Source organism: Quercus lobata, chromosome 7 (assembly GCF_001633185.2).
Source record: "Quercus lobata isolate SW786 chromosome 7, ValleyOak3.0 Primary Assembly, whole genome shotgun sequence".
Lineage (NCBI taxonomy): Eukaryota > Viridiplantae > Streptophyta > Magnoliopsida > Fagales > Fagaceae > Quercus > Quercus lobata.
In genome coordinates, this window is record NC_044910.1 from 38,925,423 (window position 1) to 38,939,514 (window position 14,092).

At 33.8% G+C, this 14,092-nt stretch overlaps 2 protein-coding genes across 2 annotated transcripts; one reads left to right on the forward strand and one right to left on the reverse strand.

Annotated features, from left to right (window-relative positions):
- Window positions 1–799: 799 nt before the first annotated feature.
- On the forward strand, window positions 800–2,061 carry LOC115953274. Its single transcript, XM_031070867.1, has one exon. It carries the CDS (start codon window positions 895–897, stop codon window positions 1,738–1,740), a length of 846 nt encoding a protein of 281 aa, XP_030926727.1. The 5' UTR covers window positions 800–894; the 3' UTR covers window positions 1,741–2,061.
- Window positions 2,062–7,450: 5,389 nt separating this feature from the next.
- On the reverse strand, window positions 7,451–13,654 carry LOC115952543 (alpha carbonic anhydrase 1, chloroplastic). Its single transcript, XM_031069713.1, has 7 exons — window positions 13,525–13,654; window positions 13,318–13,444; window positions 12,400–12,614; window positions 9,498–9,604; window positions 8,336–8,438; window positions 8,026–8,208; window positions 7,451–7,916 (listed from the first exon to the last, which is right to left on the reverse strand). The coding sequence occupies exons 2-7, from the start codon at window positions 13,394–13,396 to the stop codon at window positions 7,782–7,784; spliced, it is 822 nt and encodes a 273-aa protein (XP_030925573.1). The 5' UTR covers window positions 13,397–13,444; window positions 13,525–13,654; the 3' UTR covers window positions 7,451–7,781.
- Window positions 13,655–14,092: the final 438 nt, after the last annotated feature.

Genomic DNA, 14,092 nt, shown 5'->3' on the forward strand with positions numbered 1-14,092 from the left:
AAATAGTTTACTAACACATGCCCTATGCAAGTGTGTGAATTAACTTCCTAATCAACATAAGAAAACAAAATAATAAACCACCAAGTGATATCGCACTTGCATGAATGGCAGCATTTTATTAGTTGGAAAAATCAAGAAAGACCACTACAACAATCTTTCGATAAACCTAGTAATTTCTCACTTTAGAGAGGTGTTACGTCTACAATATTTTTACAATAAATCATAAGTGATTAATTATTATTAGTTCTAATTTAAACCTATTGCTTAAATTACTTTTTTATTCCATCAGTCACAACTTGTAACAGTTTATTACATAAAATTTGTTATAAAAAATATTATGAACAAAGTGGTTGTCGGTCAAAAAAAAAAAAAAAAAAAAGCCACGGTGATTCACACATTCTTCCAAAATAAGCAGCCACGCTGGACTAAGCTAAAAGCTCATTCACAAAAGGAAATTAATGTTTTTTTATTTATTTTTAAATAACAGTATATATAATAATTAAAGTAAAACGACGTTTCGTACGGTTCAATTTCGTATTATTTTGACGAAAGAAAAAAGATATATTTCTTTTTCTTTTTTACCAAAACCTCCCTTTCTCTCTCTCTCTCACATAAAAAAGCAAAACGATCAAAACCAGCCAGCACGAGTCAACAAGTTGAAAATCTCCCTCCAAAATATTTCTCTCTCTCTCTCTCTCTCTCTCTCTAACAAAATTTCAACACAAAAAAAAAAAAAAAAAAAATTGTTTGTTTCTTTCTTTCTATTATATATAAAATCCTCTCTTTCAAGTTTCAAAGTTTCCAACTACTTCTCCTTCCTTCTTCTTCAACATTCTCTCTCTCTCTCTCTCTTTGCTTTCTAAATTTCATTGCAGAGTTCTTGTGTTCTTGACGATGCCACAAGTGGATCTGGAGAACCTAGTTACAGCCTGTGCCGGCGGCTCCGATAGGAAAATCGCCTGTGAAACGCTCGCCGACGGAGATCACCGGCCGGAGCAGTCGGATCAACCGGAGGTACCTTCGGATTTCCCGCCGGAGTCGTTTTGGCTCTCGAAAGACGCTGAGCTTGACTGGTTCGACCAGCACGCCTTTTACGAGCGAAAAGATTCGGGAAAAGGTAACGTAAACTCGACGAACTTGAATCCGAATCTGAATCCGAGTGCGAACTCGAATTCTCAGCGGTTCTCTCTCAACCTCAACTTGAAGTCCAAAGCTTCGATTCTCGGCTTGCCGAAGCCTCAGAAGTCTTGTTTCGTCGACACGAAGAGTCGCCGGAACAACAAGCAGGGAAATACTCGGTTGTTTCCGAAACGGTCCGGATCGGTAGGCAAATCGGATTCTTCGGTGGTTGAACCGTCGTCGCCGAAGGTTTCTTGCATGGGAAGGGTGAGATCGAAGAGAGACCGAAATCGGAGACTAAGGAACCGGCAACTCTCCTCAGAACGGATCGCCGAGATAGAAAAATCGGCCGGGAAACGAAAATCCGGATTTTTCGCCACTTTTCGTGCTCTTTTCCGAGCCGGTCGGCGAGACAAACCGGCGCCTAGGGTTCACGCGCCGCAGATTGAGTCCGAATCGCCTCCGAGGAAGAGTTCGGCGATTAGAGCGCGTGACAGTACGGCTTCCGATTTCGACGCGCCGAGAGGGAGCTTATCGGAGATTGAAACGCCCGGTTTGGGCGGAATGAACCGGTTCGCATCCGGAAGAAGATCAGACGCTTGGGCCGATGACGTGGTTTGATGTGATTGGTTGAGTCCAATCCTCTAGCGGTCGCGATTGGGAATATCTGTGGAGCCCACACTTTGTTCTAAAATTTGTCGTTGCGATGACGTGGCACGTTGAATAACGGTTTCCCCTTCCGCGGGGTGAAAGGTGATAATAGTCACTAGTACAATTTTCTACACAGTTTTTTTTTTTTTTTTTTTTTTTTTTTTTTTTAATTTTAAATTTGTATTGTAGGCTCTAAGGTTTTGTAAATATATATTGAGTGTTGTTGAATGAGTAGCTGTAAATTTTTTTCCTTGTAAAAGTCTCTATTAAATGATATTTGGATTTGAATTCTATTTTGCTCAAATCGGTTAAAAAATAATACTCGGGTTTAAGTCCCTTTCAACAACATTAATAATTTTTTTTTTGGGTAGTTATAAACTAACTTATTTGACTTGGTTTTAGGACATTTCACTCACTATTTTAATGTATTAGGTTATGATATATACATCAGATGGTATAAATTTTGTCTTAATAAAAAGTAGATTTAGCAAATGCCAAAAGAAAAGTTTCACACAGAGAAACAACCCCTCTTAGAGCACCCACAGCAGATGTGCTAAATGTGCCAAATGCCAAATTTTTGGCACATTTAGCACACCAAACACAAAAATAGAGGTTTATCAGATGTTCCAAATGGTAAAAATTATACCACACATGAACAGTACCGTTGCAAATTTGCAACGGTACGGACAGATGTTGTAAAATTTTTATTATTTTATATTACGTTTTCTCTCTCCTCTCTCTCTTCATTTTCTTTCTTTTCTCCTCTCTCATTCTCCGGTTCCCTCTCTCTTCTTCATTTTTTTCTTTTCTCCTCTCTCACTCTCCGGTTCCCTCTCTCTTCGACCAGTCCGAAATGTTTACCGTCAGCGACGACGGCGTAGCTCCGACGACGACTGCACGCTCCGCCAAGCTCGATCTTGCTCCAGCCACTCGATCTCACGCTCAGCCACGCTCTAACTACGCTCGATCTCACCGATCACACCCCGAGCCACCATCGATCTCACGCTCAGCCACTCTGCCTCTCTTTGGTTGTGGGTTTTTTTTTTTTTTTTTTTTTTTTTTTTGTTGCAATTTGGGTATTTGTTTGTTTGAATCGGTGTTTGAATCGATGGGTATTTGTTTGTTTGAATCGGTGCTGAAGTGGTGTTGAATCGGTGGTGGTTTGGCATTTGGGTGGTGGCTGTGCTTGGTGACTGGTATTTGCTGTTTTTTTTTTTTTTTTTTTTTCCTGTTTTGTTGGTGGTTTCTGCCTTGCTGGGTGTGTGATGGTGGGGTGGTGGTGGTGGTGGTTGCTACCTTGCTGGGAATGTGTGGTGGTGAAGTGGTGGTTGTGCCGGTGGTGGCTGGTCGGTGTTGTTGCGACAGTGATGGTTGGTGGATGTTGTTGCTTGGTGATTGGTATTTGTTTGTTGTTGGTGGCTGAGATAGTATATTATTTTAATGAGTAGTATATATTATTTTAATGTATAAAATTGAATTATAAAACATCTGATAAATATGATGTTGTAAAATGATGTGGTAAAATAATAAAGTAGGTGTTTGGTGTTGCAAAATAGCATTTTTTTTACAACATCTGCTGTGGATGCTCTTATGCAGGGGAAATAGGGTAAAAAATTTTTAAAATCTCATGTTAAAAGGGCAGTAAACAAGCCAAGCCAAGCCAAGTTTAGTTTTAAAAGTTCAAGTTTGTGCACTTAATTTTTTTTTTTTTTTCTAATACAAGCCAAGCTCGAGCTCATCACCAAATAATAGTTTATGTTCAACTTCAAGCTTGTTTACGAGTTACTTGATTAAATTATTCTTTACAATTCTATGAACTTTTACTACAAATAATTATTTAAAATTGTGGGTCCGAGAGCTCTGCAGTCCGGCCCAAACTCTATCTGGGCCCAGGGCCCGTGCCGAGGAGGTACCGTGCCGAAGGCAAATGCTCAGTGGCCGAGGTAGCAAGGGGAACGGCTGAGAACTTACCCTGTCATCGGCATTCCATAGCTTCAACAGGAAGACCAACACCTTGGTGTAGGCAATCCCCAAACAGCCCCCTCAAAGGGATGTGAACGGAATGGGGCCCATAGGGAAGCAGAGTGTGAACTCGGACCAAGGAAAGTGCGTCCCACCCCCTTCAGTAAATGTACCTGCCAATACCCAGAGTTGGTTAATGAGAAAAGACGTTTGGGCGGTGCAAACGTCGATCCATGCAACTAATAGAAAGTTAGACGGGACAGTTGATGGGATGGACACAGGAACAAGCTCCTGCCTGACCTACAAGTGGAGGGTCAGGATCAGCCAAGACGGACTATATAATAAAAAGGAAGGTGCACCGATTGGGGGGTTGGGAAAAATGGCCAGAAACCAGGGCCTCCCAGCCCACCTCCAGGAGAAAGACTCCAGGGGTGTAGGAAAGCTTAAGTTCATACGAACACCGCGAAAAACCCACCGCCTATCGAACAAGGCCTAGCCTTCCAAACCCACGCTCTACAAATGATATTGTTAGGGGCCTTTTCACGTGCGAACCCGACACTGTTACGGTCCGTCACGAATCGCGTCCTTACAAAAATCATATTAACTTATTGACAAATTTATACAATTTAATCTCAAGTATATATAAATATATTTTTAAACAAGTATACATATAAAAAATTATTTGTATATAGGGAAATCAAGTCTTCATGTTCACTAGCTTGTTCACAAATGTGTTAATTATGTTTGAATTTGACTCGTTTAATAATCGAGCCCAAGCTTATGGCTTGAACTTAACTTGTTTTCTAAACAAACGAGCATAAACTAGTTTCTTTAAATATTATTATTGAAAATCAAAACCTCAAATCAAAACCGAAAAGTTCAATATATAAATTGTTACGAATTTAAAAGTAGTTAGTTCATATAAAACTAATAAAATTATAAATTCTACTTTATAAAGGATTTAATTTGAAACCTTTAAAACTGCTTATTTAAATAATTTCTCAAGAAACTACTGATTTAATTTAAAATTATCCCTAAAACATAGTTTGCGGAAATAACTTACAAATTTTTTACTCAAAAAATGGATAACTTCGTCAAATTCGAAGATGATCTCATGAATGATGACTTATTAAGTAAAGCGATAAACTTTAATAACTCTCTTTCTTAATTCATTGAAATCATGTTAGTTGGGAAAGTCGTTACTCTTATCCAACAAATAGTTGCAATTCTATACGCAAATCTATCCAACGCAATTATTATATTTTTTAAATTGAAAATCAAAACTAGTTAGCATAGCTTGTAATATTTCACTTCTTCTTCTTTTTTTGTCACTTTAATAAATGCCCTTAAGGCAATTGTTAATAAACTATTTTAGAAAAGTTTTAACATCATTTTTATAAGAAAAGATGAGTTCAAGTTACACTTGGTGTAACTCCACAAGAGTTACACATTTTTTAAATCGTAGATTTATGAGAGATCTAACGGATAAAAACAAAACACCATTATCCATTACAACATTAAATACTTACCTAATTAATAATCTCCTAATTATCTTTCTCCTCGTTAAATATTTCTTATGTTCCTTCTTCTCTCTTCTTATTAAGTCTTTCTTTCCATTTTCTTTGCAATTTCTCCTACGTTCCTACTTTTTTTCCTTTTTCCTTATTAAGCTTCTGCCGTGAACTGAATGGCCACACTGCAAAATTGTTTAGCAGTTTCTTCTGTAGCTTCTGCCGTGAAATAAAATAAAGGAAGTCAAAAGCTTCCATGTTTTATTAAATGTATTCCAATTATATCATCCTGTTATGCTCTTAGTAATAAATTTGTGAAACTGCTTGGTTTTTTTTTTGGTTTTTTCTTTCCGTTGGTACGATAATAAATTTGCAAACACAAGTTTTGTTTGTATGAGTGTCATTCTACTAATTTCAATATTTGTAAAAATATGAATAATTTAACTTCTTCTGAATTAAATGGAAAGTCAGCGGTAGTAGAGTTAAACAATTGGGCCTATCTTGAGTTTCTCTCTCTTCTACATCTGGAGACATTTAATAAAGAGAAAGGTATTTAAGATTGTAAGAACTTATAGGCCTCTAGCCATACTATTGTCATATGAGGTAAACATTAGGATGAATTTGAATTACAAACAAATTCTAATCGGATCAAATTTTGATAGTTTCTATCTTATCGTAATCTATACAATCTGATAAAATTTGGTTTACTATCTTCATCCATTTTTCTCTACTGATGTTTTTTATTTCTCCTTATTTATGCACTTATCCTTGAACGTAATTGACTAAGAAAGTAGAAATGTAGGAGAAATTGCAAAGAAAATGGAAAAAAAAAAAAAAAAAAAAAAAAAAAAAAAAAAAGACTTACTAAGGAGAGAGAAAAAGAGACATAAGAAATATTTAATGAAGAGGCTATTAATTAGGTAAGTATTTAATATTGTAATAGATAATGATGTTTTGTTTTTATCGGTTGGATCTCTCATAAATTTACGGTTTAAAAAATATGTAACTCTTGTAAAGTTACACTAGTTGTAACTTGAACCCATCTCTTATAAGAAATATAAAAAACCATCAAAACAATTAATTGCAATTTCTTTTTTCATAACAAAAATTTTAAAATAGTTTGTAGACCAATATCCTTATCCTTAAAACATCTGTTTACTTTTTTTTAGTTTTTTGGGTCGTCGTTGTTGTTGAAGACACTTTTAACCCAGTACTTTTTGTTTGAACCCATTTGCTGCATTAAAATTCAATTCAACGTGTCATGTTCTACCTGTAGAGTCATTGATTAGTATTCAAGTGTAAATTTACTATTTTAGTCTTTGCCAGTGTGTTTTTGATGGTGGCCTTCACCCACTGTTCAAGTCATAGATGAGGATTTAGCCACCGATTCACTGTATGGGCAACGGCGCCATTGACTACTAATGTGGAATCGTGGATGCCACTTTGTGAATGGTCTAGACTGTAGTAGAATATTGACTAGATTGGCATCATACTAATCATCTATTTCCAATTGAGAGTGACTGCCTTACCTAACATCATGAATTCTCTTTAAATTGTTTAAAAAAAAAAAAAAAAAATGCATTCTCTTTAAATTAGTCACACAAAAAACCAGAAATCTGCACCTAGAATTTATAAATAAATAAATAAACCATGGTCAAAATTATGTTCAATTTTCCCACATTAATTCTCACCAAAAAAAACAAATACTATTTTGAAAAAACCAGCTTGCTTATGGAGATGTGGAGATGACCCATTGAAGTTTTGATTTGCTTATGAAAACTTTGTTAACAAATGGGTCCTTAAAATAAATAAAAAAACAAAAAAAAGGACAGGTTTCCATTTTTGACTAATGCTACTTGAGCAAATCACTAAGACAGTCATTGACGTTTATGCAGTAAGCTTGTTCAACTCTAGTGATGAATGAGATCGATGGAGAGGACTTTCTGTGTAGGTCGTAGTTTGACAAATAATGAAGTATAGCAGCATGGAAAATCAAGTATCAACTTGATGCACTATTGAATAAGTCATTTTAAGTTCAAATAATCTTGCTTATCAGCAATCTTTTATTAAAATTAAAAAAAAAAAAAAAAAATTGTTGAGAAAAATGATGAGAATGAAATTGACCCCTTTATTCCTCCCAAGATTGCTGAACATTTCTTGTTGCTGTAAAAGATGAAAATATATATGGTCCTGATTTAGGGTGTGTGGATTGGAATGGAAGTGGATAAGAATGTGATATGTCACCCTTTGAGGTCACTAAAAGTTTCGGTGGAATAAACAAATCAATAGTTATGAATAATGCAGACTTTAAACCAGACAGAAAATTACTCAAGTAGATTTCCATTCCCTAATGTACATAACGTGTTAATAGATGAAGCTAAAAGGTTTGTAGCTCTACTGGTTAATTGGCACCGCTGAATATTCATATATAAGCTAAGAAAACATAAAGCAATTTTTTTTTTTTTTTTGGTTTCATTCCTTTTGGTCCCCTTTACAGAAGATATTGATGTCAATTAGATGGTGAAAATGATTGTAAGATTAACTGTCGCCAAGCTCAGCAAATAGCTCAATCTGTCGCCCATTCAGTTCTTGCAAAGGCCTTGAGTTTTTCTTGCAAGTAGAGTCCAAAGGTGCCTGAAGAAGCTCGACCTGCTCCTTTGATATTGATCTCACCTGCACGTTCATTAGCCATATCAAACCGTCTGTTGTTATATGTATGTGTGTGCACGTGCACGCTTGTGTGTGATTTGTTCATGAATGGCATGAACAATCAATTAATTACCTTGCCGAGGATGCTCCAGGTGACATTCTCGGTGCATGGAGGAGTGGTGAGTGAACCAATGTATCTGTAATACTTGCGGGTCTTTTTCTCCATGTGCTTTGTATCCAAGGCCTTGACAGGAATATGAGACTCTTCATTCTTTGCACACACTTCCTTAGCCAGTTCATTCAACTCGTTCTTAATCTGCAATCATAAACCATCATAATAAACATTAAAATTCCCGTTTCCTTGTTTTGGTTTGGAATTATGTTTAAATTGTGAAGTGCTAATTCAACTCAAAAGGATATATCAAAAAAAAAAAAAAAATTACCTTGGAAAGTAGGGGATCAGCATCGCCATATTGGTAGAGGATTGACACAACTGCGAAGCTGCCATCAGCTGCCTTGTGGACCATATGAAGCTCAGTTGGAAATCTGTAGTTATCAATTGTTTAGTCATATTGCAAGTAGTAACAGTAGATAAGAGAGTAACAGAAAGTTCTAACATGATTTTGTGATAAAAGCTTTTCAACATTATGCAGAGACAAGCTCCTCTAGCTAAGTTTCAGCTGGCTTTAAAAGTTGAAACCTTTTGGGTTTTGGGCTCAAAGTTCTTGTCAATCCCACAGTTAAGCCCAGAGGCGAGATACACTCAAACCCAAATGCTTAAAAAATTTGTTATAACCCAAAGACAACCATGTGTTTTACCTAAGCAACTTATAAAAGAATATATACATACATATATATGTATGTGTGTGTACGTGTGTATTTTTTTATCCCAAGCTTCTTTAGGAAACTTCATCAAACACTTAAGTTACAATTATCCTATACTAATGCTTTAAGAGAAATTTCATAAATCATTTAAAATCCAGACAAAAATCCACAAAAAGAATCAAAATTTAATAAAAATTTAAATAAAGAAAATGTACTTTTTGTGAAAGCATGGAAGTATTGAACAAGAATAGAGCATAAAAATTAAAAAACAAGCTTTATATATTATATATTTTGCCTTTTCTCATTGGGCCAGGGGGTTATTGCCCCCCATGGTCCAAGCATAATTCCGTCCCTGACTGAGCCTATTATACAACACATAAGGTTTTACATCAATGGACCCTTGTGGATTAGTATGCTTTATTTTTCATTCTGATAGAACCATATGAATAAAAGAATTTGGATTTTAATTTTTAATTTAAGTGATTTGGGTACAGTATAAAATTACAATTTTTATTAATAAAAATTAGATGGATTTAAGTCTTATTAGTATTAAATTAAATTTGAAATGTAAATGTAAGAAGATATTTCAAAAGCTCTTACTCTCAAAACAATAAATCGTCATATATTGTTAAATTTATACGAACAATTCTTCTTCCAATCTCTTGATTTTAAATCCTCAAATCTAAACGCAATCTTATTCAGTTTCACACCTAATTTATAAGTGTTTGCATCTTATGTGTGTATGAGAGAGAGAGAGAGAGAGAGAGAGAGAGAGCATACTGTTCTCCATTAATCCTGTGCTCAGAAGGAGAATGCCAGTGCATTTGCTTCAAGCTGAAGTTCTTCCCATCTGCAACCAAGACTCCCACATTTTCCTCAAAAAACAACTGCATAGGCAAAGGGCACACGCATTGGATCAGTAGCAGTTGTGAAACATAGGCGCATTGGATTATTTATCATTCATTAGTCTCTTTTATCACTTTTGTTTTTGATGTTTCTAATACTAAGGTTTTAGAGTATCCAATTTCTAGATTGTTTCTACCATATCATTATTGTGCAATAAAAATAAAAATAAAAATAAAAACATTTGAGTAAATTGGATAGTCAAGAATGGTTAAATTATTTTACTCTCTATCATCATGATATTCCAAAAGGTTCTACATCTTCAAGCTAAAATGGAATCTCATTATTATTTAGGCATCAAATGTTTCTTGTGGAGGGCTTATATATGGCACCCCTGCTTCCTTGTAGGGACTTGCACTTGAGGACAATACAAAGGTAAAATATTTATGAATTACCTTTTTTTTTTTTTTTTTGAAACATGCATATCTTTATATGACAAAGTTTAGCTACAAAATTGGTTGTAGTTTAAGACTACAAACTCACTTAATAAAATAAATATTATAACATATTTTGAAAATCTAACTGTTAAATTGCATGTTCTTTATGTTCTTAATATACATGTTAAATTTTGTGTCAATCGGATATTATTTATTATATGATCTATAAGCTTATATTTTGTGCATAATTTTAAATTACAAAAACTTGCAATTTAAAAAATGCATTGATGACATAGCTATTGATATTTAATTTTTTTGAAATTTTGCAAGTATAGAGGATATAAGAAGAAAATGTAATTCAATGGAGGATTTGTCAAAATTCACCTCCAATAAAAAGATATTAAGTAAGTTTGTAGCTTAAGGCTACAACTAATTTTGTAGCTAAACTTTGTCTATATATATAAATATGAGATGGGTCCAAGTTACACCTGGTGTAACTCTTTAGAGTTACACATCCAACGATCAAAAAAATGCACTTATTAATGCTGATATTCTGATAAGAATCTCATTTATTATCATTATTTATAACATTTTATATCTATTTCTAATCCCAAAAATAAGTATATTTTTCTCTTTGCTCTCTCTTTCTCATCCACTACACGTTTCTCTCTCCTCCATTGCTCTTCCACCTCCATTTTCATAAGATTCCACCTCCATATTCAGGCACTGTGGGCTCCAATTAATCAAGATTTGTTGTTTAACATGTTTCAGGGCAACTTTTGTTGGGGTTGTGTATGGTTATGCCAAAATTATGTCTTCTAACCTTATTGTGCCAATGGCTTCTCACACAATAAACAATTTGGTTGGAAGGATTTTGTGGCGATACACCTCATTCTCGAAATCATCAAAGAAGTTATAATACAATAACAATCCGCCTCATTTTTAGTTGTTAAAAAATAAAAAGAAAACTTGTTCTTCAAAACTGGTTAATGGTGCATCCTTGCCTAGCTAGTTTGGTGTAAATATGTGGTATGCATGAATTTGTCACCCATGCACTTATGCTGTAAATTCTTGTAGAACCATCTTAGTCTAGAAGGTGGGTGGTTATGCAACAATATATCATATTTTTATTCTTGAAGTTGGAACATCTTTTTTGGATTCAAACCCTTCAAATTAGAATAGAACTACAATTTTAAGGATCATTAAATCTATGTGGCTATGGAGTTGGAACCTTATGAAAATGGAGGTGGAAGAGCAATGGAGGAGAGAGAAATGTGTAGTGGATGAGAAAGAGAGAGCAGAGAGAAAAATATACCTATTTTTGGGATTAGAGATAGGTATAGAATGTTATAAATAAGGATAATAAATGAGGTCCATATTTGAATATTAGCATTAATGAGTGCATTTTTTTTACTGTTGGATCTACTTCAATCCAATGGTTTAGAAAATTTGTAATTCTTTAGAGTTATACCAGATCTAACTTAAACCTCTCTCTCTCTCTCTCTCTCTCTCTCTCTCTCTCTCTCTCTCTTTGAGAGAGAAAGAAAGATAGAGATGGGTTCAAGTTACACTTTATATAACTCTATAAAAGTTACACCTTTTTTAAACTGTAGATTTCTAAGATACACCTTATTTTTATTATTTTTGGTCAACCACTATTTGCAACTTTGTTGAATAAAAGGCTAGCAAAAAATATACGTGATTATTGAACTTTGTAAATGCTTTAATCATCTAAGGTTAAATATTTTGAGGTATTCAGGCTTCTACTACTGGATTTTGCTTCACTGTCACAAACAAAGCTATACATATTACCATGAACAACTCAAGAACGTTGAGTATATGCTTTTGTGCAAGGTTAGAGATGAATTCATTAGGAGAGCGAAAGAAAGTAGAAAAGAAAATAATATAATATTCTATCAAATTAATTACGTTAGCTAAAATGGAAAGCAATTAATTTTCTAACCATTAAATTTCTTAGAAATCTAGGGTTTAAAAAATGTGTAACTTTTGTAGAGTCATACCAGGTGTAATTTGAACTCATCTCTCTGTATATATAAAATTAACAGATACTTTAAGGATATTAGTTTATGATTTTTTTTTTTAATTTTTAGGAAAAGAAAAAACAATTTCTATAATTTTTTTGACGGTTTTTTATATTTTTTATAAAAATGGTGTCAAAACTTTTTTTAAATAGTTTATATTAATAATTGTCTTAAAAGTACCATTAACAAGACCTTAAATATATAAAAAGCTTTTTAAAACGTCACTACTTTACAGCTATCTTTTAACATATTTTCAGAAAATCAACAAAAAGCTAATTATAATGTAAATTTATATAACTTACCAAAAAAAAAAAAAATGCAAAGAAGAAAAACCATTTCGAAGTTTAATTAAGAACATACCCCAATGTTAAACCCATTGTTGACCAGTGTGGCATTTGCAGTACTGTAATCTCTGGTTAAGGGTTTCAAATTCTTGTTACGAACAACTTTGTTCTTCACTATGTTCACAGGGGACTGCCTTTTCCCATTTGAGCATGCCGAGAATAATGGACTCAAGCTTCCCCACTTTTCAGGGCCATGGACTCCGGTATAACCAAATGAAATTGAATTAAGCTCTGTTACATTGGAAAGTTTTCAATCATAAAATATATTAGTTGTTTGGAAAGTAAATTTCACTTTCTATGTTAATGAAAACCAAATCAAGAGATTGATTTGCAAGAGAAAATTATGGGATTGAGACAATTAATATGCAATTTAAATTTAAATTATGGTTGACTATTATATGTAGCCCCATCATAAATATGGGTTCTCTTGTAGTCTATTATCTCAAGTCAAGTGAATCAAGATCTTTTAGGTTTAATGGCTTGGTAGGCTGTTAAGCCGAACCACGTATATTCTTCTCTTTCTTTTCTCCTTATTATACTTGCATTTTCTACCATTCTCCATTGTTCTCTTTAATTTTCACATGGCATACTTTCCAACATTAGTCGCTATTAAAAATGAGCATTTGGCCTAGATTCTCCAAAATATGGATGAATAAATATGTTCATTCTATCCTTTCCCAAAAGAGAAATGTTCAGCCCATATGAAATGACTTAGCTGGAAAAAAAATGCTCGGTCTGTAATACTCTGTATGGATTTATAAATATTCTCAGTCTATAATTTATTTGAGAAAACACAACTTTTTAACGGAAAAAATAAAATGAAATAATTATCTCATGCATGCATTAGATATGTCCTACACCGTTATAATAGGAAATTAATATACATATATAAGACGTATGGAATGATTTTCCGTCTAAAAGTGAGAAAGCATACCTTCTACAAGATCATCTGCAGAAGTTCCAACAAGCAACAATGTGATTGCAAGAACCGAGAAGGAAATTCTAAGAGACATATTGCCACTGCTAATCAATCTAAAATCTCTAACCAAAAACTCAGCTCTCTGTGACAAAATGAAGACGAAGGTTATGATTATACTGCTCACTAGTAACCACTAACTACCGTATATTGTAGAGGGATCACCTTGTGGTAATGCTTCTTTCCTTTCCCACCACCACTAAGTGCTATTTGTGATATATTTAGAAAGCTCTCTGCTAAATCTGGCTGAGTTTTGCCTCGAAACTCTTGGAGCACCTTAGCTTGGTGTTAATGTTATGTCTGCATCTATATATATACACGTGTAGTGCTGCCTCATGCTCTGCATTAACAGTTTGGCTTTCTGTCCTTAACAAAAGAGGTTTAGATTTCTTAATTAGAGATTCCCACAAAACTACTTTTAACTTTTTGTACAACTAGCCTCAACAGGAACAGTTTGCATAGCTTTCTTAACTTACCCTTTGTTTTGTTATAAAATATATATTTTTTAATTTGGTTTATATAAATTTAAATTAATTGGTGATGAGAATTTTATAACTAGTAATTCGTTATTTCAAAAAATAGATTAAACATTACTTATTTTAAAAGTTGGTTTTTTTTTTTTAATTTTAATAAAAGAAAAACAAGTAAAAAGTTTCTCCGTATTTTTTTTTTGAGAAAAAAGTTTCTCTGTATCATAAATGGTTTCAAATGGATCCATTTTCATTATTCAAAT